This window comes from Sminthopsis crassicaudata, chromosome 3, assembly GCF_048593235.1.
Source record: "Sminthopsis crassicaudata isolate SCR6 chromosome 3, ASM4859323v1, whole genome shotgun sequence".
Taxonomy (NCBI): domain Eukaryota; kingdom Metazoa; phylum Chordata; class Mammalia; order Dasyuromorphia; family Dasyuridae; genus Sminthopsis; species Sminthopsis crassicaudata.
Genome location: NC_133619.1, coordinates 622,429,611 through 622,444,916, shown reverse-complemented (window position 1 = coordinate 622,444,916; position 15,306 = coordinate 622,429,611). Strand labels below are relative to the sequence as shown.

Genomic DNA, 15,306 nt, shown 5'->3' with positions numbered 1-15,306 from the left:
TCATTTGCTACAGGTCACACTAGTTAGTATGTAGCAGAACTGGAATTTCAACCTAGGGGACTCCAAATTCAATGTTCTTTCCATTTCCTGACCATTACCAAACCTTCCTCTTTCTAATATTTTCTTTGTATTTTTTCTTTCCCTATTAGAGTGAACTCTCCTTGAGGGCAGGGGCCGTCTTGTTTGCTTGTTTTTGTAAACCTAGTTGTTTTCATTCTTGTGCAATGCTCTGTGATTCCATACTGAGATACTGAATGGTTTGGCAAACAGGGTAAAATGACTTGCCCAGTTTCTTATAACTAGTATGTGTCTGAGGTCAGATTGACTCAGGAAGATGAGTCTTCCTGACTCTTATCTTGTCACCGTGTTGGTCAAAGGACAATGATCTCACATTTCCAGTTCTGTTAGTTAAATTCTTGCTTATAGATGATCTTAAAAAAAAATTATATAAAATGACCCCTCTCCTGAGTGATTCCCTTCCATTCCTGCAGTGATGATAACCAACTTACAGGTAAAGGAGCTAAGGGCAAATGCCAAAAATCATGCAGCTTTTAGACCATCTGTAAGCAAGAACTTAACTCTTTAAGGGATTGCTTTTAATCAGTGTTTTTTCTTTCCAATTACATGAAAAGATATCTATAATATTGATTTTTAAAAAAAATTTGAACGCCAAATTTTATCCTTCTCTGTCTCTTTTCCCTCCTTCCTAAGATATTTGATATGCCTTATATATGTGCAATCCATATAAAACATATTTCATATTAGTCATATTTTAAAAGAAGATACAGATTAAGAAAAAAAGTGAAAATAATCTGCTTAAATCTACATTTAGACTCCATCAGTTCTTTCTCTGAAGGTGGATAACACTTTTCATCATGGGTCCTTTGAAATTGTCTTCAGTCATTGTATTTCTGAGAAGAGCTAAGTCTGTCATAGTTGATCATTGCACAGCATTGCTGTTACTGTGCACAATGTTCTGTTGGTTCAGTTTGCATCAGTTCGTGCAAGTCTTTCCAGGCTTTTCTGAAAACATCCTACTCATCATTTCTTGTAGCATAATAGTATTCCATTATATTGATATAATACAACTTGTTCAGCCATTCTCCAATTAACGAATATATAAGGAATTTTCTTAAAACACAATTTGACCAAGTCCCCTCATGCCCGCAAAGAACTCCAGTGACTTCCTCTTCAACCTAGGATCCATCCTCAATTTGGCATTTAAAATGCTTCCTGGCTTCTTTTAAGTCCTAACAAAACTTTCATTTTCTACAGGAAGCTTCATGCAACCCATCTCAATTCTGGTGCCTTCCCCCTCCTAACTCCTATTTATCTTGTATTTAGCTTATTTGCACATATTTGTTTGTTTGTAATGTCTCTCATTAAACTATAAACTTTTTGAGGTCAGGGACTGTGGTTTTATTTTTTTATTTTTAGTTTTCAATATTCATTTTTTGTAAAACTAGGGTTCCCTCCCTCCGTTACCTCCTCCTTCCCCAAGACAGCAAGCCATCTGGTATAGATTAAATATATGCCATTCTTTTAAACGTATTCCCATATTTGTCATGCTGTGCAAGAAAAATCAGATCAAAAAGGGGAAAAAAAGCACAAGAAAGAAAAAACATATAAGCAAGCAAATAAAAAAAAGGTGAAAATACTCTGCTTTGATCCACATTTAGGCTCCATGATTCTCTCTCTGGATGTAGATGATATTTTCCATCCCAAATATGTTAGAATTTCCTTGTGTCGCTACATTGTTAAGAAGAGAAATACATCAAGTTGCTTCTTGTAACTGTGTATAATCCCTTGGTTCTGCTTATTTTACCTAGCATTAGTTCATGTAATTCTTTCCAGTTTTTCTGAAATCAACCTGCTCATAATTTCTTATAAAACAATAATCCATTAGACTCATATGGCATAACTTATTCCTCTACTGATGGGCACCTACCCAATTTCCAATTCCTTGCTATTGCAAAGAGGGCTGCTACAAACATTTTTGCACATGTGGATCTTTTTTTCCTCTTTTATGATCTCTTTGAGATACAGACCCAGTAGTGAGACTGCTGGATTAAAGGGTATGCACAATTTAATAGTCAAGGGACAGTTCCAAATTGCTCTTCAGAATGGTTGGATCATTTCACAACTTCACCAACAATGTATTAGTGTCCCATTTTTCCCACATCCCCTCCAACACTCGTCATTATCTTTTCCTGTCATCCTAGTCAATCTGAGAAGTGTATAGTGGTACCCCAGAGTTGTCTTAATTTGCATTTCTCTAATCAATAGTGATTTAGAGTATTTTTTCATATGACTAGAAATAATTGTAATTTATCAATCTGAAAATTGTTCATATCATTTGACCATTTATTAATTGAGGAATGGCTTTGTGTGTAGTTCTCTATGTATTTTAGAAATGAGACCTTTATCAGAAATACTGTTTCCCAGCTTTCTGCTTCCCTTCTAATGTTGGCTGCATTGGTTTTGTTTGTGCAAAACCTTTTTAAATTTAATGTAATCAAATACAATACAATAATGTAATCAAAATATATAATGTTCTCCAGTTCTTCTTTGGTCATAACTTTCTCCCTTCTCTGGCATGTAGACTATCCCTTTGCTCTCCTAATTTGCTTATATCACCCTTTATGTCTAAATCTTGAACCCATTTCTACCTTATCTTGATATTGAGTGTTAGATGTTGGTCAATGGTGTTAGATGTTGGTCAGTGCCCAGTTTCTATGACACTATTTTCCAATTTTCTCAGAATTTTTTGTCAAATAGTTCTTATCCCTTCAAAGCTGGAGTTTTGGGATATATCAAACACTAGGTTACCGTAATCACTGACTATTTTATTTTGTGAACCAAAACTATTCCACTAATCTACTATTTTATTTCTTAGCAAATACCAGATTGTTTTGATGACTGACAGGAACTCTCTTTTGCCTCTTTCTGTATCCCTAAAGTGCACAATAGCACATAGTAGATGTGTAATAAAAATTTATCAATCGACTCTTCACCACCTGACTTCATTCTTCCTTTCTAGCTTTATTAGGCTTTATTCTCTTACATGTTCTCTCTGGTCCAATCCAAATAGCCTTCTTGAAATTCTTCATCTCCCACCTCCCTGCCTTTGCATTGGGTGTCCCCAATGCTTGGTTGTTCCCTCATCATCTCTGCCTCTTCGAGTCATTGGTTTCCTTTAAGACCCAGCTTAAGCACAACCTTCTGCATGAGGTTATTACTGGTTTCCTAGACCTTTTTCTCCTCTCCAAAAACTCCCTACCTCTTATCTGCTTTGTATGTTTTATAAATATTGAGTTAAGTATGTGAGGCACCTGGGGGCACCATAGTGAACAGAGCATTTGGTCTGAAGATCAAGAAGACTCATCTCCCTGAGTTCACTCCAGCCTCAGATACTTCCTGGCTGTGTGACCCTAGGCAAGTCACTTTACCCCGTTTGCCTCCATTTTCTCATCTGTAAAATGAGCTGAAGGGAGAAATGGCAAACCCCCTCAGTACCTTTGCCAAGAATACTTCAAATAGGGCCACAAAGAGTCAGACATGGCTGAAATGACTAAACAATTTAGGTGCATGTTGTCTTCCTTATTAAAATGTAAGCTTCTGGAGGGCAGGGACGTGTTTTACTTTTGTCTTTGTATCTTCCGGACCTAGCACCTAGTGAGTGAATATTTAATAATTGTTTACTTATTGAGCAATGAATTGGTGACCACTAGAAACCCCTTTATGATGCACCCAACAAATGGCCATCCAGCCTTTACTTTAGGCTCTCTGCTGAGGAGGAGCTCACTCCCCAAGCCAGCTCCTTCCAATTTGGGGCAGTTCAAGTTGGAACATTTTTCCTTGCATCATGCTTAAATTTGCCTTTTTGCAGCTTCTTGTCCCTTTGCTCTGGCAACTTTGTCTTCTGGGACCAAACAGAATAACACTCCGCCCTCAACTTTCAGACACATGATGACAGCTTGGCTCAATCTTCTCCTCTTTGGGCTGAATCTCCCCACTTCCATCCTCATATGGCATGGATTTGAGGCCCTTCCACATTCTGGTTGCTCTCCCTCCTCCCAAGCTTATCATTGTTCTTCCTAAAATGTCATACCCAGACCTGACTGAACTATTCCAGCTGTCATCTGAGCAGAGTGGATGACAGAGGCTCGGTCACTTCTTTATTCCTGGAAATTGTGCTTCTCTGTCTCAATCCTGATTCTGGCACTTGTGGCCATGGATAAGTTCATTATCCTCATCAGCTTTCAATTTCTTCATCCATAAAATGGGGATAAGAAATACACATGGGATAATGCATACTTCACAGGATCATTGTGAGGGTCTCATGACCCTCCATTAGTGTGAAGTACTTTGCAGAGCGTGGTACAATGACTAGCATGCCACATTGGAAAGCCAAGGTCCTGGGTTTGACACTCACTGGCTTCACTTTAGACAAATCACTCAAAGCTCTCTTAGTCGATGAGGATGTTGGGCTGGGATTCTGAGACCTCATTTCCATGGGCCTCAGTTTCCTCATCTATGAAATGAGCATAATGATATTTCAGATGCCTCATGATTAGGGTCATTCTGAAATCTAGCTCTTCAGGTACTCTAGAATCCTTAAGGCACTCTAGAAATGTGAGTTTTTGTTATTATTGCCAGCGTGCCTAAAGAACTGGCATCTCTTATCAGGGAAGTGTATGTGGAGACTAATGTTACTTTTGCCCTTGTCTCCCCTTTTGGAGGGCTTCCTTTGGTAAGGAAGGGGAGGGAGGAAGAATTTCCTAGAATGGAGGAGGTCTGCACTGTCCATACAGGAAGGTCACTGGTTCGAGGGCCTGGTGCTGAATGATGTCAGCATCCCAGATGTGGAGCAGCTGTGCCATCTGCTCTCAGCATGGCTTTGTGAATAGGGTGGTATCAGAGTGGGAAGGGTCAGGAGATCTAGCTCCCCCCACCCTCACCCCCATCTGCTCTGCCTCCTGCAGGTGAGGGAGCATCAGTCAGCCAAGACCAGCTGCCAGATCTGAATGGCTGGTGGGGCAGTAGGAGAGCCCAGCCCCTTCCTGCAGGAGGGATTTTCTCCTTTCTGCCTGGCTTTTCTCTATTTTTAAAGATCCCAGTAGGTGACTGACTGCAGGGAGAGCAGATGGAACTTGTTTTGAAACCTCTTCCCGATGCAAGACCAGACGTGTCTGAGGCAGAAAAGGAGGGAAAGTGACAGAATTATCAATCTAGACCTGAAAGGGACTTAAAAGGCCATGGGGGCCAATCCACTTATTTGATAGACAGCTACAGAGACTAAGCAACTTGCCAAAGTCACCAAGACAGCAGATTGTAGAAATGGGGTTTGAACATACATTCCCTGGCTACAGAACAGGTGGTTTCCTGCTGTGAGGTCCTAGATTAGAATGATGGATAATCAACAAATCAATCAACAAACATTTATGAAGTACCATTATACAAACCCCAGGGCAGCTAGGGGGTGCTATAGTGCATCAAGACTCATCTTCGTGAGTTCAAATCCTGCCTCAGACACTTATTAGCTGTGTGATTCTGGACAAAGCCTCTTAATCCCATTTGCCTCAATTTCCTAATCTGTAAAATTAGCTAGAGAGGGACATGGCCAACCACTCTAGTATCTTTGTCAAAAAACAAAACCAAACCCAAAATGGGGTCACAAACTAAACCCCTAAACAAAAAAATTAAAAATACTAAAACAAAAAAACCCTAAATTAAACAGCTATAAAAACTAAACTAAAAAAAAAACAAAACAAAAAAAAAAACCCAACATGAAACTAAACTAAACTAAAAAAATAAAACTAAAAACAACCTGAAAAACAACACAATAAAAATACACTCTTGATCTCTTAGCTCTTGGCATTTTCTCTGCTGAAGGTTAGCACAGTGCCTGCATTGTAGGAGGCACTTAATAAATGCTTATTCATTGATGTCCCCAGTGCCTAGAATGCTCTTCCTCCTCATCTCTGACTACTGACTTCCCAAAAGATACTCTTAAATGCTGCTTTTTTTTCCTTCTGGATTGCTGAACCCTTCCCCAAGATGCTATGGGGTTTTAGGGCAAGATTTATTTTTAAGGACCATGACTTAAACCAAAACCATTCTGATTCTCATTGATTGGCCACTATTAGGTTCTAGGCCAAGCCTCATTTGGTCATTGCTTGGGTCTCGATGATTCAGATTGAGTGTAAATATTAATCATTTCTGCTTTGGCCAGAAACCCTGAGGGTCTTCCCCTCCTAGGTTTACTTGAACTTTTTATTTTGGACTAAGTGAAAGAGGAGATTCTTTCCTTTCATTGCTACCTGAATGGGTGCAGCCTCAGTCAAATTGAGACCTTGAGACTTAATAGAGACTTAAATTGAGACTTAAGACTTTGGCTTAAAAAGGTCAAGGTCTCATCCAGAAACTCTGAGGTTTACTGGTTCTCTACCTGGAGGTAAGCGGCACGTTTTATGATGAATCCTTTGGAATCACAGTTGGTCATTGTATTGACCAGAATTTCTTGGTCTTTTAAAGTTGATTCTGTTTTCTTATGGTTCTATGATATAAATTGTTCCCTGGTTCTTCCCATTTCACTTTGCATCAGTTCATATAAGGCTTCTCAGGTTTTTGAAAACCATTTATTTCATCATTTCTTATGGTATAATAATATTACTTTCATATTACCACAACTTGTTCAGTTGTTACTCCATTGATCGGTTTTATAACTGCTATAAATACTGTAATGCCAGAGAAACTGAGGCAAGACAGAGATTATGTTTTAATCTTTTAATTGTGGAGATTTTAGCTAGCTGACTGGGATGGGACTCATGTCCGAAAATCATTCCGGCCCTGAGCTTCTGAAGCTGGGAACCTTTAGGGTTTGCAAACAGCTTATAGGGGAAACAAAGGCAGATAAAGGGGGTGAGGACATTGGGTGAATGGACAAGCCATAATTCCAGAAAAGGATCATCATTTAGTCCTGATAGGATTAGGGTCAAGATAAGAAGGTCCAAAGCTGGAGACAGCCCAGCCAGGGGCAATACTCAAAGGGAGGGGGAATTATCCTAGCAAAGATCCAGATAATTCACCTGTATTTTATGATACAGGGGAATGTAAAGTAGACAAAGCTTAAGGGCTTTTCCTGACGTAATTCTCCCGGTCTTACTGACAAGGAAAAAAATGAGGAGCTATAATAACTTTACTCAGGGTATAGCAATTCAGGGCATAACAATACTTTTGTACATATGGATCCTTTTCCTTTTTCTCTGATCATTTAGGGGTATAAACCTAGCTGGGTCAAAGGATAAGCAATGTTTTAATATCTTACTTTCTAGAAGGTTTGGACTAGTTCACAATACGATGGAATTATTTTTGTCATTTCCATTTTCTGTCCTCTTCACTAATCTGATTGACATGAGATGGTACCTCAGGGTTGTTTTTAATAGGACTGCTTATATTCAATCCAGAAAATTAACCTCAAAGGTATTTCTTAATCATCTACTATGTTCCAGGCAGAAGACTAGGAAGGGGAGCGAAAGACAAAGGAGGAAACAAACAGTGACCGCTCTCAAAGAGCTTATGGTCTACGTGGGAAATAACATATACAGTCACGGATACAATGTATAGACTAAGAAATTTTAATAGGGAAAGATGCAATCGTGAGAAGCCCTGGGTAAGAGGGAGCCAGGAAACCCTACACGGTGAATGTGAAGAGTGCCTTGGTCCAGCAGACCAGTTTTGGGGGGATGGAAAGTGGGATAATAGGAACTGAGGTTAGAAGGGCAGGTGGGAGCCAGAATGCAGAGGGATTTCAATGCCAGGCTGAGGATTTTGTATTCCATTCTGTAAGTCATAGGCAAGCAGTGAAGATTTTTGATTAGAGATGGGGGGGGGGGGGGCGTACTAGAACACACCTGTGTTTTAGGAATGGTGGATGGATTAGAGAGGGGAGGAACAAGACCAGTTGGGACCAATTAGGAGGCTATTATAGCAATCCTGGTAAACCAGGATGAATCCCTGACTCAGCTTCCAGGCTCTGGGAATGGAGAGGAGGGGACCACTGGGAGAGTGGTCCGCTGGTGAGTAGAGCTTCTTAACTTTTTGATATCATGGACTTTTGGTATCTGGTGAGCCAGAACTGTGTTTTTATAGCAGTGGTCTTCAAACTTATTAAATAGGGGCCAGGTCACTGTCCCTCAGACCGTGGGAGGCCGGACTATAGTAAAAACAAAAGCTCCCACTCTGTCTCTGCCCCTCAGCCCAGTTGCCATAACCCGGCGGGCCCATAAACGTCCTCAGCGGGCGCATCCGGCCCAAGGCCGTAGTTTGAGAACCCCTGTTTTGTGGCATTGAAGGACATGCCCAATTTAGAGAACAGTGAAAATATAGATGGAATATATTTATCCCTCCAAGTTCAAGGACTTCTGAACTCCACCATGGATCCAGATTAAGATCTCTGCTAGAAAGACTACCCGATTTAGGAGATGATTGGATTGGCTGTTAAAGGAGAGGATGATTCCAGTATGGGTCTGACAGGAAGAAAATGCCCTTGAGAAAAATGGGAGCGTTTGCAGTTGATTTCCAGATGCCTCTAATAGAAGGGAGGGCCTTGGAGGGTGGATGGACAAGGTGAGGTTACTCTTACCAAAAGCTCTTCACTCATTAGCCAGTGGGCACCAGGATCCTTTACAGCACAATGAATCAACCTCTGGGGCTGCTAGGAGACACCTTAGTGCACAGAGTGGCAGACCTAGAATGGGGTCTGCTCATCTTCCCGAATTCAGATGTGCCCTCAGACCCTTCTAGCTGCGTGACCCAAGTCACTTACCCCTGTTTGCCTCAGTTTCCCGAAGTGAGCTGGAGAAGGAAAGGGCCAATTACTCCAACATCTTTGCCCAGAAGACCCCAAATTGCAGTCGTGGAGAGAAGTTCCTTGTAGTGACATTCACCTGTTGCCTGTAACACTTCGTATCTCTCATCATCTGACTTCATCTTCCCATTGCACTCTTTGCGACTCTCTGACTCAGTGTGTCTATAGAAAGAAGTACAGGGTCCCGAGCCTGGCATTCGCGGTCCTTTGTACTGAACCTCATGGCTCTGTACCCCCGCCCATTCACTCCTTCCTCCCTCCCCGCTATCCCCTGGGCTTCTCATGCTCACCGGTACCTCCGGGACTCGGCTTCAGCCTTTCTCCCATCTTCAGTAACAATAATGATAACAGTTCTATCTATAACAGTAGTTTCTATATAGTTTTGAGGCACTTTTGTTTATATGATTTCATCTGAGCCTCATGAAAACTCTGTGAGGATAGTTATGCCCACTTTACAGATGTGGAGACTGAGGCTCCTCCACCTGGAGGAGCTGTATGTGTTGGAAGAGTTTCAGATCAGGTCTCTCCTGATTCCGGATCTTACTCGTTTCTACTATTGTACATTAGCCCCGGGCCAGCACTAGTGGTTGTTGTTCAGTTATTTTCAGTCGAGCCCAGCTCTTTGGGGCCCCATTTGGGAAGCAGATTTAGGAGTTGGAACTTGGCTGCGTGGGGGCTGTTGAGAGGCCCTGGAGGCTTGACCAGCTCCCTCCCCATCCTTGCCCGGCCCAGTCTGACTCCCTCTCCATCCCCTTTGCTTCTCCCAGGCCGCATCAGCTTTTATGAAGAATATGGAGTGGTCCGCGACGTCATCCAGAACCACCTGACCGAGATCCTGATGTACGTGGCCATGGAGCTGCCCCGGAACCTCAGCGACCCGGAGGAGCTGCTCCGCCGCAAGCTTCAGACCTTCCGGGCCCTTCGGAGCCTGGAAAAGGGGAGCGCCGTCCTGGGCCAGTACCAGGCGTACGGCGGGCAGGTCCAGAAGGAGCTGCAGAAGCCTGCCGGCTATGTGAGCCTGACCCCAACCTTCGCAGGTAGGGACTGGAGTCGGGAGGAACTTACCTGACTCTGAGGTCAAGAGGCCTGGGTTTGAATGCTGCCTCTGCTACTGTAAGTCATTGGACAAGTCCTAGATAGCACCCTGATGTCCAGGTGGAGGGACTATCTCACTTTAGAGACTCAGGTGATTTTTCTCAAGGCCACAGCGGTAGGAATAATAAGAATTTGAACCCAGTTGGCACAGTGGTTAAAGTGCTGGGCCTAGAGTCAGAAAGGCAGATCTTCATGAGCCTCAGACACTTACTAGCTGTGTGACCCTGGTCAGGTCATTTCCCCCTGTTTCCCTCAGTTTCCCCATCTGTTAGATGAGCTGGAGAAGCAAATGGCGAATCACTCTAGTATCTTTACCAAGAAAACCCCAAACAAGGTCACAAAAAACAACTTAACGACCACTTCCAAGTCCAAAGTTTTTTTTTTTTCTTTGTATTCTGCTGCCTCTCACTCAACACCTCTGAGTTCCATCTGAAAAATACAGTGATTTCACTGGATGAACAAGAAGATATTTTCTGTTTTTTCCTTTTTTTTCCTTTAAAGCATGGCAAGGCTTATTTTTCTAATTTTTAAAATTAACAAGCATTTATTTTTCTCTCTCTTCCATCTTTTCCCACCCAGTGGAGCAGCTGGCGGCTCTGGGTGGTAGAACCTTCTCGGCCCCGTCTGGTCAGACTGTGGCTGGTCACTGGGGAGTGAGCTGGCCGGGCAGACCGGGCCACCCTCCTGGACCTAGTGCCCAGCCCTCCCTCACTTAAACCCAATTCACTTGCATGTCATAGCATCCCCTCCCTGGTGTCACGGTGCTCTTTGAGAAAAAGGACAAACAATAACAGTTTCCAGCTTACTGGCTAGTGACCTTCTTCTCTGGGGGACCAAGAAGACTCTCAGGGACCCCACTCTGCCCCGGCTGAAGGAACTCCCTCACTGGGAATTCTCCACAAACCACAAGTCCAGTTCAAATGCAAAGTCCCCCAGCTCTCTGAATTATGGGTTTTATTTTCCCCATTCTACAGATGACAAAAACAAGTTCTAGAGAAGTTAATTAGCTGCCAAGGGTCCCACGGCCAGTCAGTGAAAGAGCTGAGATTTTAATCCAGGCCTTCTGGTTTCCAAGTTCAATGTGCTGTCCACCAAAGGATTCTTCACTGCAATATTGTTGCCATGTCCTACTCTTTGTGACCCCAGTTGAGGTTTTTTGGATAAAGATGCTGCAGTGTTTTGCCATTTCTTTCTCCATCTTGACAGATGAGGAAATGGAGGTAAACAGGGTGAAGTGACGTGCCCAGGGTCACACAGCTAGTATCTGAACTTTCTTACTCCGGTCTGGTGCTCTATCCACTGAGCCACCCAGCTGCCCCTCCTTAGTACGGTGCCTGCCCAGCAGTTAGTAAGTGCTTAATAAATGATGTCTGATTGATAGGAAAAGGACGAGTTAACACGAACCACTCTCTGTTCCCTGCAGAGGTGGGGAACGTGTCATAGACTTCCAGAATTAACTGATGTCTTGATTCTTTTTGTTGAACTGTCCTCCCTTTCTTATTTTTTTTCCCCAAGAGACAACTTGGATAAGGCAAGAGAGAGGGATACACTTGGAAATGGGGTGCTCTAAATACAAAAGAGAAGAACTGTAAGATTGTTTACATAGGAAGTGCTGAGAGGGGAGAACTTGCAAGGGGAATGAGAAAGTTACATGGGGCAGAAAAAAGTGCCCTTAAAATGAGCCTTGTGTTGTCTCCCTGACTGCAGGGGGCAGAATTAGGGATTATGGGTAAAAGTTAGACAAAGACCAATAGAGGTTTGATGATAAAAAGCACTTCCCAGCTCTTAGTTCTCCTAAAGAGAAGTGAACTTCCTTGGGAGGTCGGTCAGCTTACATTTTGCAGGCACTGGGCTGACCTCTGGGATACAGAGAAGGCATATTGCCTACTATGTGCCAGGAGCTGAGCTGAGTTCTGGGATTCAGAGAAAGACAGAGTGCCTACTATGTGCCAGGAGCTGAGCTGAGTTCTGGGATTCAGAGAAAGACAGAGTGCCTACTATGTGCCAGGCGCTGGACTGAGCTCTGGGATAGAGAAAAGCATAGAAAATCCCTGCCCTCAAGGAGCTTACAGTCTAGAGAAGACTCAGGCTTATCTGTAGGATAAGCTACCGAGGTAGCGTTGGGTGCAGAAGATGCGGGCAGCTGGGATTTGAAGGAGCCGGGGGCAAGAGGTGAGGAGGAAGACTTTTTCAGTGACTGGAGGCTTTGAGCACAGTTTCGTGGCCCCTCATTCGGCGTGTGGTCAAGGGCATCCCTCTCTCTCCCCGTGCGGGTTGGACTAGCTGGTCCCCAAGACCCCAGCCCGATCCCGAGGCAGTTCCATTGTGCCGGGTACCTCTCTGAATTTGCTGCCTCCCCCTTGGTTTTTAGGAGTCCTCCTTCAAATCGACAACTTGCGCTGGGAGGGTGTCCCCTTCATCCTGATGTCTGGTAAAGCCCTGGACGAGCGAGTGGGCTACGTCCGGATCGTATTCAAAAACCGGGCGTACTGTACCCAGAGCGAGAGCCACCGGGATTCTGGGAAGAGCCAGTGCCAGCCCAGACAGATCGTTTTCTATATTGGGCACGGAGTGCTGGGCAGCCCTGCGGTGCTGGTCAGCAGGAACCTGTTTAAGCCCTCCCTGCCCCCCGGGAGCTGGCAGGAGATCCAGGAGATGCCCGACCTTCACCTCTTTGGACAACAGCTGGCTGATTTTCATGCCTACCGCCCCCGCCAGGAGAGGGACGCCTACTCCATTCTGATCTCCCACATCTTCCACCGGCGGAAGAATTCGTTCATCACCACAGAGAACCTGCTGGCCTCCTGGGACGTGTGGACCCCGCTGCTGGACAGCATCGCCCAGGAGGTGCCCCGGCTGTACCCCGGGGGGGCCGGCAATCAGCACCTGCTGGATTTTGAGCAGGAGGGCAGCCAGGTGGTCTTTGTGCAGCGGGAGGTGGAACAGCTGCTGCCCGGCCCCGGCCCGGGCCCAGTGCCTAAAGATTTCAGCATCCTCAGGTCCAAGTACCGTGACAACTCTCTCGTCTCAGCCTGGCCCGAGGAGCTGATTGCCCGGTTGGCGTCTGACATTGAGGGGGCCGCCGAGCGGGCCGTGAAACATCACGGGGAGTTCCACCTGGCCCTCTCGGGGGGCGCTAGCCCCATGGCCCTCTTTCAGAGGCTGGCCACGAGACACTACAGCTTCCCGTGGGGCCACACCCACCTGTGGCTGGTGGATGAGCGCTGTGTCCCCTTGACTGACCCCGAGTCCAACTTCCAGGGTCTGCACGTCCACCTGCTCCAGCACATCCGCGTGCCTTACTGCAACATCCACCCCATGCCCGTCCACCTGCACCGCAGGCTGTGTGTGGAGGAGGACCGGGGCGCCGAGCTCTACGCCAAGGAGATCTCGGCCCTCGTGAGCAACAGCAGCTTTGACCTGGTGCTCCTGGGTGTCGGCACCGATGGGCACACGGCCTCGCTCTTCCCTCACTCTTCCACTGGCCTAGAAGGGGACAAGCTGGTGGTGCTCACCGAGAGTCCCGCCAAGCCCCACCAGCGCATGAGCCTCAGCCTCCCCCTCATTAACCGGGCCAAGAAGGTGGCCGTCCTCGTGATGGGCAAAAGGAAGAGGGACATCGCCCTTCTGGTGAGCCGGGTGGGCCACGAGCCCCAGAAGTGGCCCATCTCCGGGGTCCTCCCTGCCTCTGGCCAGCTCATCTGGTACATGGACTATGACGCCTTTCTGGGCTGATGGTGCTCATGGGCTCCCCTGCCCTCCCACCCTCCCCACTCACCAAAGAACTGGGTGCCCGATGGCCATACATTCCGACAGCCCCCAAAGGGTGGGGAGAGGAGTGGGCAATAGCTATGGACTGCACAAGATGAGGAGCAATCCAAAAAAAAAAAAAAAAAAAAAGCTGGATTTAAAATCAGGAGTTCAAATCCCAGCACTGATCTACTAACTGTGTGACCTTGAAGAAATCATTAATCTTCTGGGTCTCGGTTTCCTCATGTGTAAATGAGGGGGTTGGATTAACTGTTCTCTCAGGTGCCCTCCAGCTTAAATCTGTGATGTGTAACTACTGTGGTCCCTTCCAACTCTGAGATTCTGTGAAACTGGGATTCAAAGGGTTAATTCAATGACTGCTATGAAGAGGAAAGTACCCAGCACTTCTAGGACCATTCCTTCTGTACCTCAAAGGAGCTTTTCTTCCCTTTGGGGAGAGACGATGCCTTACGTGAAAAGAATGAACTGCCACATCCAGAAGTGCCGGGATGATGTGGTGCCAACTGAGCCAGCGGGATGCCAAGGAAAGCGGTGATTAGGTGGGATGGGGCTAATCGGGGTGGCTTCCTGGAGGAGGTGAGTTTTTGATGTTGGCTTTGGGAAAACTGATAGGGAAGAGGATGTTAAGATTGAGAAATGTTGAGAATCAGAACCCAGAAGTGAGCTCTTTGTCCTTGGGAAGGGGGCATTTGAGTCCATTGCCTTGGCTAGAGCAGAATTCTTACTGTGAAATGCTGAAACAGGGATGGAGAAAGATGGGAGGCCGCTGGTGGTCAGCCGGACAGTACCTTCTGTTTCCATAGACCTTTCAAGGTCTACAAAGTACTTTACAGGAGCCTTGTGAAGTAGGTGCTATTATTATTCCCACTTTACAGACAAGGAAACTGAGTCTTACTAGTTGAGTAACCAGTAAGTGTCTCAAGCTGGTTAGGTCCAAGCAGATTAGGCTCCACCCCATGGCCAAGAGGCATGAACACCAGGCTCAAAAACTAGGAATTGATGCTATAAGCCATGTGTTTCCAGGAGCTCTTGGCCGGGGTGGTCTCCCTCTGATCTGAAAGGAGCAGCCACGTTCCTTTCTGCCTTAACCTGGATCATGTGGACCAGGGGAAGACTGTGGGACAACAGCCGGACTACCCGCTGCCACTCAACCTCGCGATATCACTCTCTAAGTGCCTCTTCCTAGCGAATATGTCCATTTGTGGGCGGGGGGGGACGGTCCGGGATCCTCCTAGCAGACCAGAAATTCTGGGCTGTGGTTTCATAAAATCTCAGGATTGACTCCAGTCATCTCCAAGGGAGTCTAAACCTTTTTTTAACACATTTTTAATCCTCTTTTCTTCACATAGAGGTAGCGGGCCATAATAGGTAGACTTTCAATCAACAAGCATAGATGCACACCAAGAAAGAGAGGAATAATAACATACTGTATGTACACCCACAAATGTGAATCATAACCATAAAGTGCTTGGTTAGCCGTATCATCTAAATGTGAACGTATATGTATATATGCATGTGTGTACATCTATCTATATATGTACCCATATATTTCTGTATACACGTATGTA

At 45.2% G+C, this 15,306-nt stretch overlaps 1 protein-coding gene across 1 annotated transcript in view; it reads left to right on the top strand.

Moving 5' to 3' along the window:
- H6PD (hexose-6-phosphate dehydrogenase/glucose 1-dehydrogenase) overlaps positions 1 to 13,948 on the top strand; it is a 43,507-nt gene extending 29,559 nt beyond the window's left edge. Inside the window, exons 5-6 of the mRNA XM_074306349.1 lie at positions 9,640 to 9,909; positions 12,339 to 13,948. Of these exons, the coding sequence (XP_074162450.1) occupies positions 9,640 to 9,909; positions 12,339 to 13,702 (1,634 nt within the window). The 3' untranslated portion in view covers positions 13,703 to 13,948. The remainder of the gene's footprint in view (positions 1 to 9,639; positions 9,910 to 12,338) is intronic.
- The last annotated feature ends 1,358 nt before the right edge of the window (positions 13,949 to 15,306 follow it).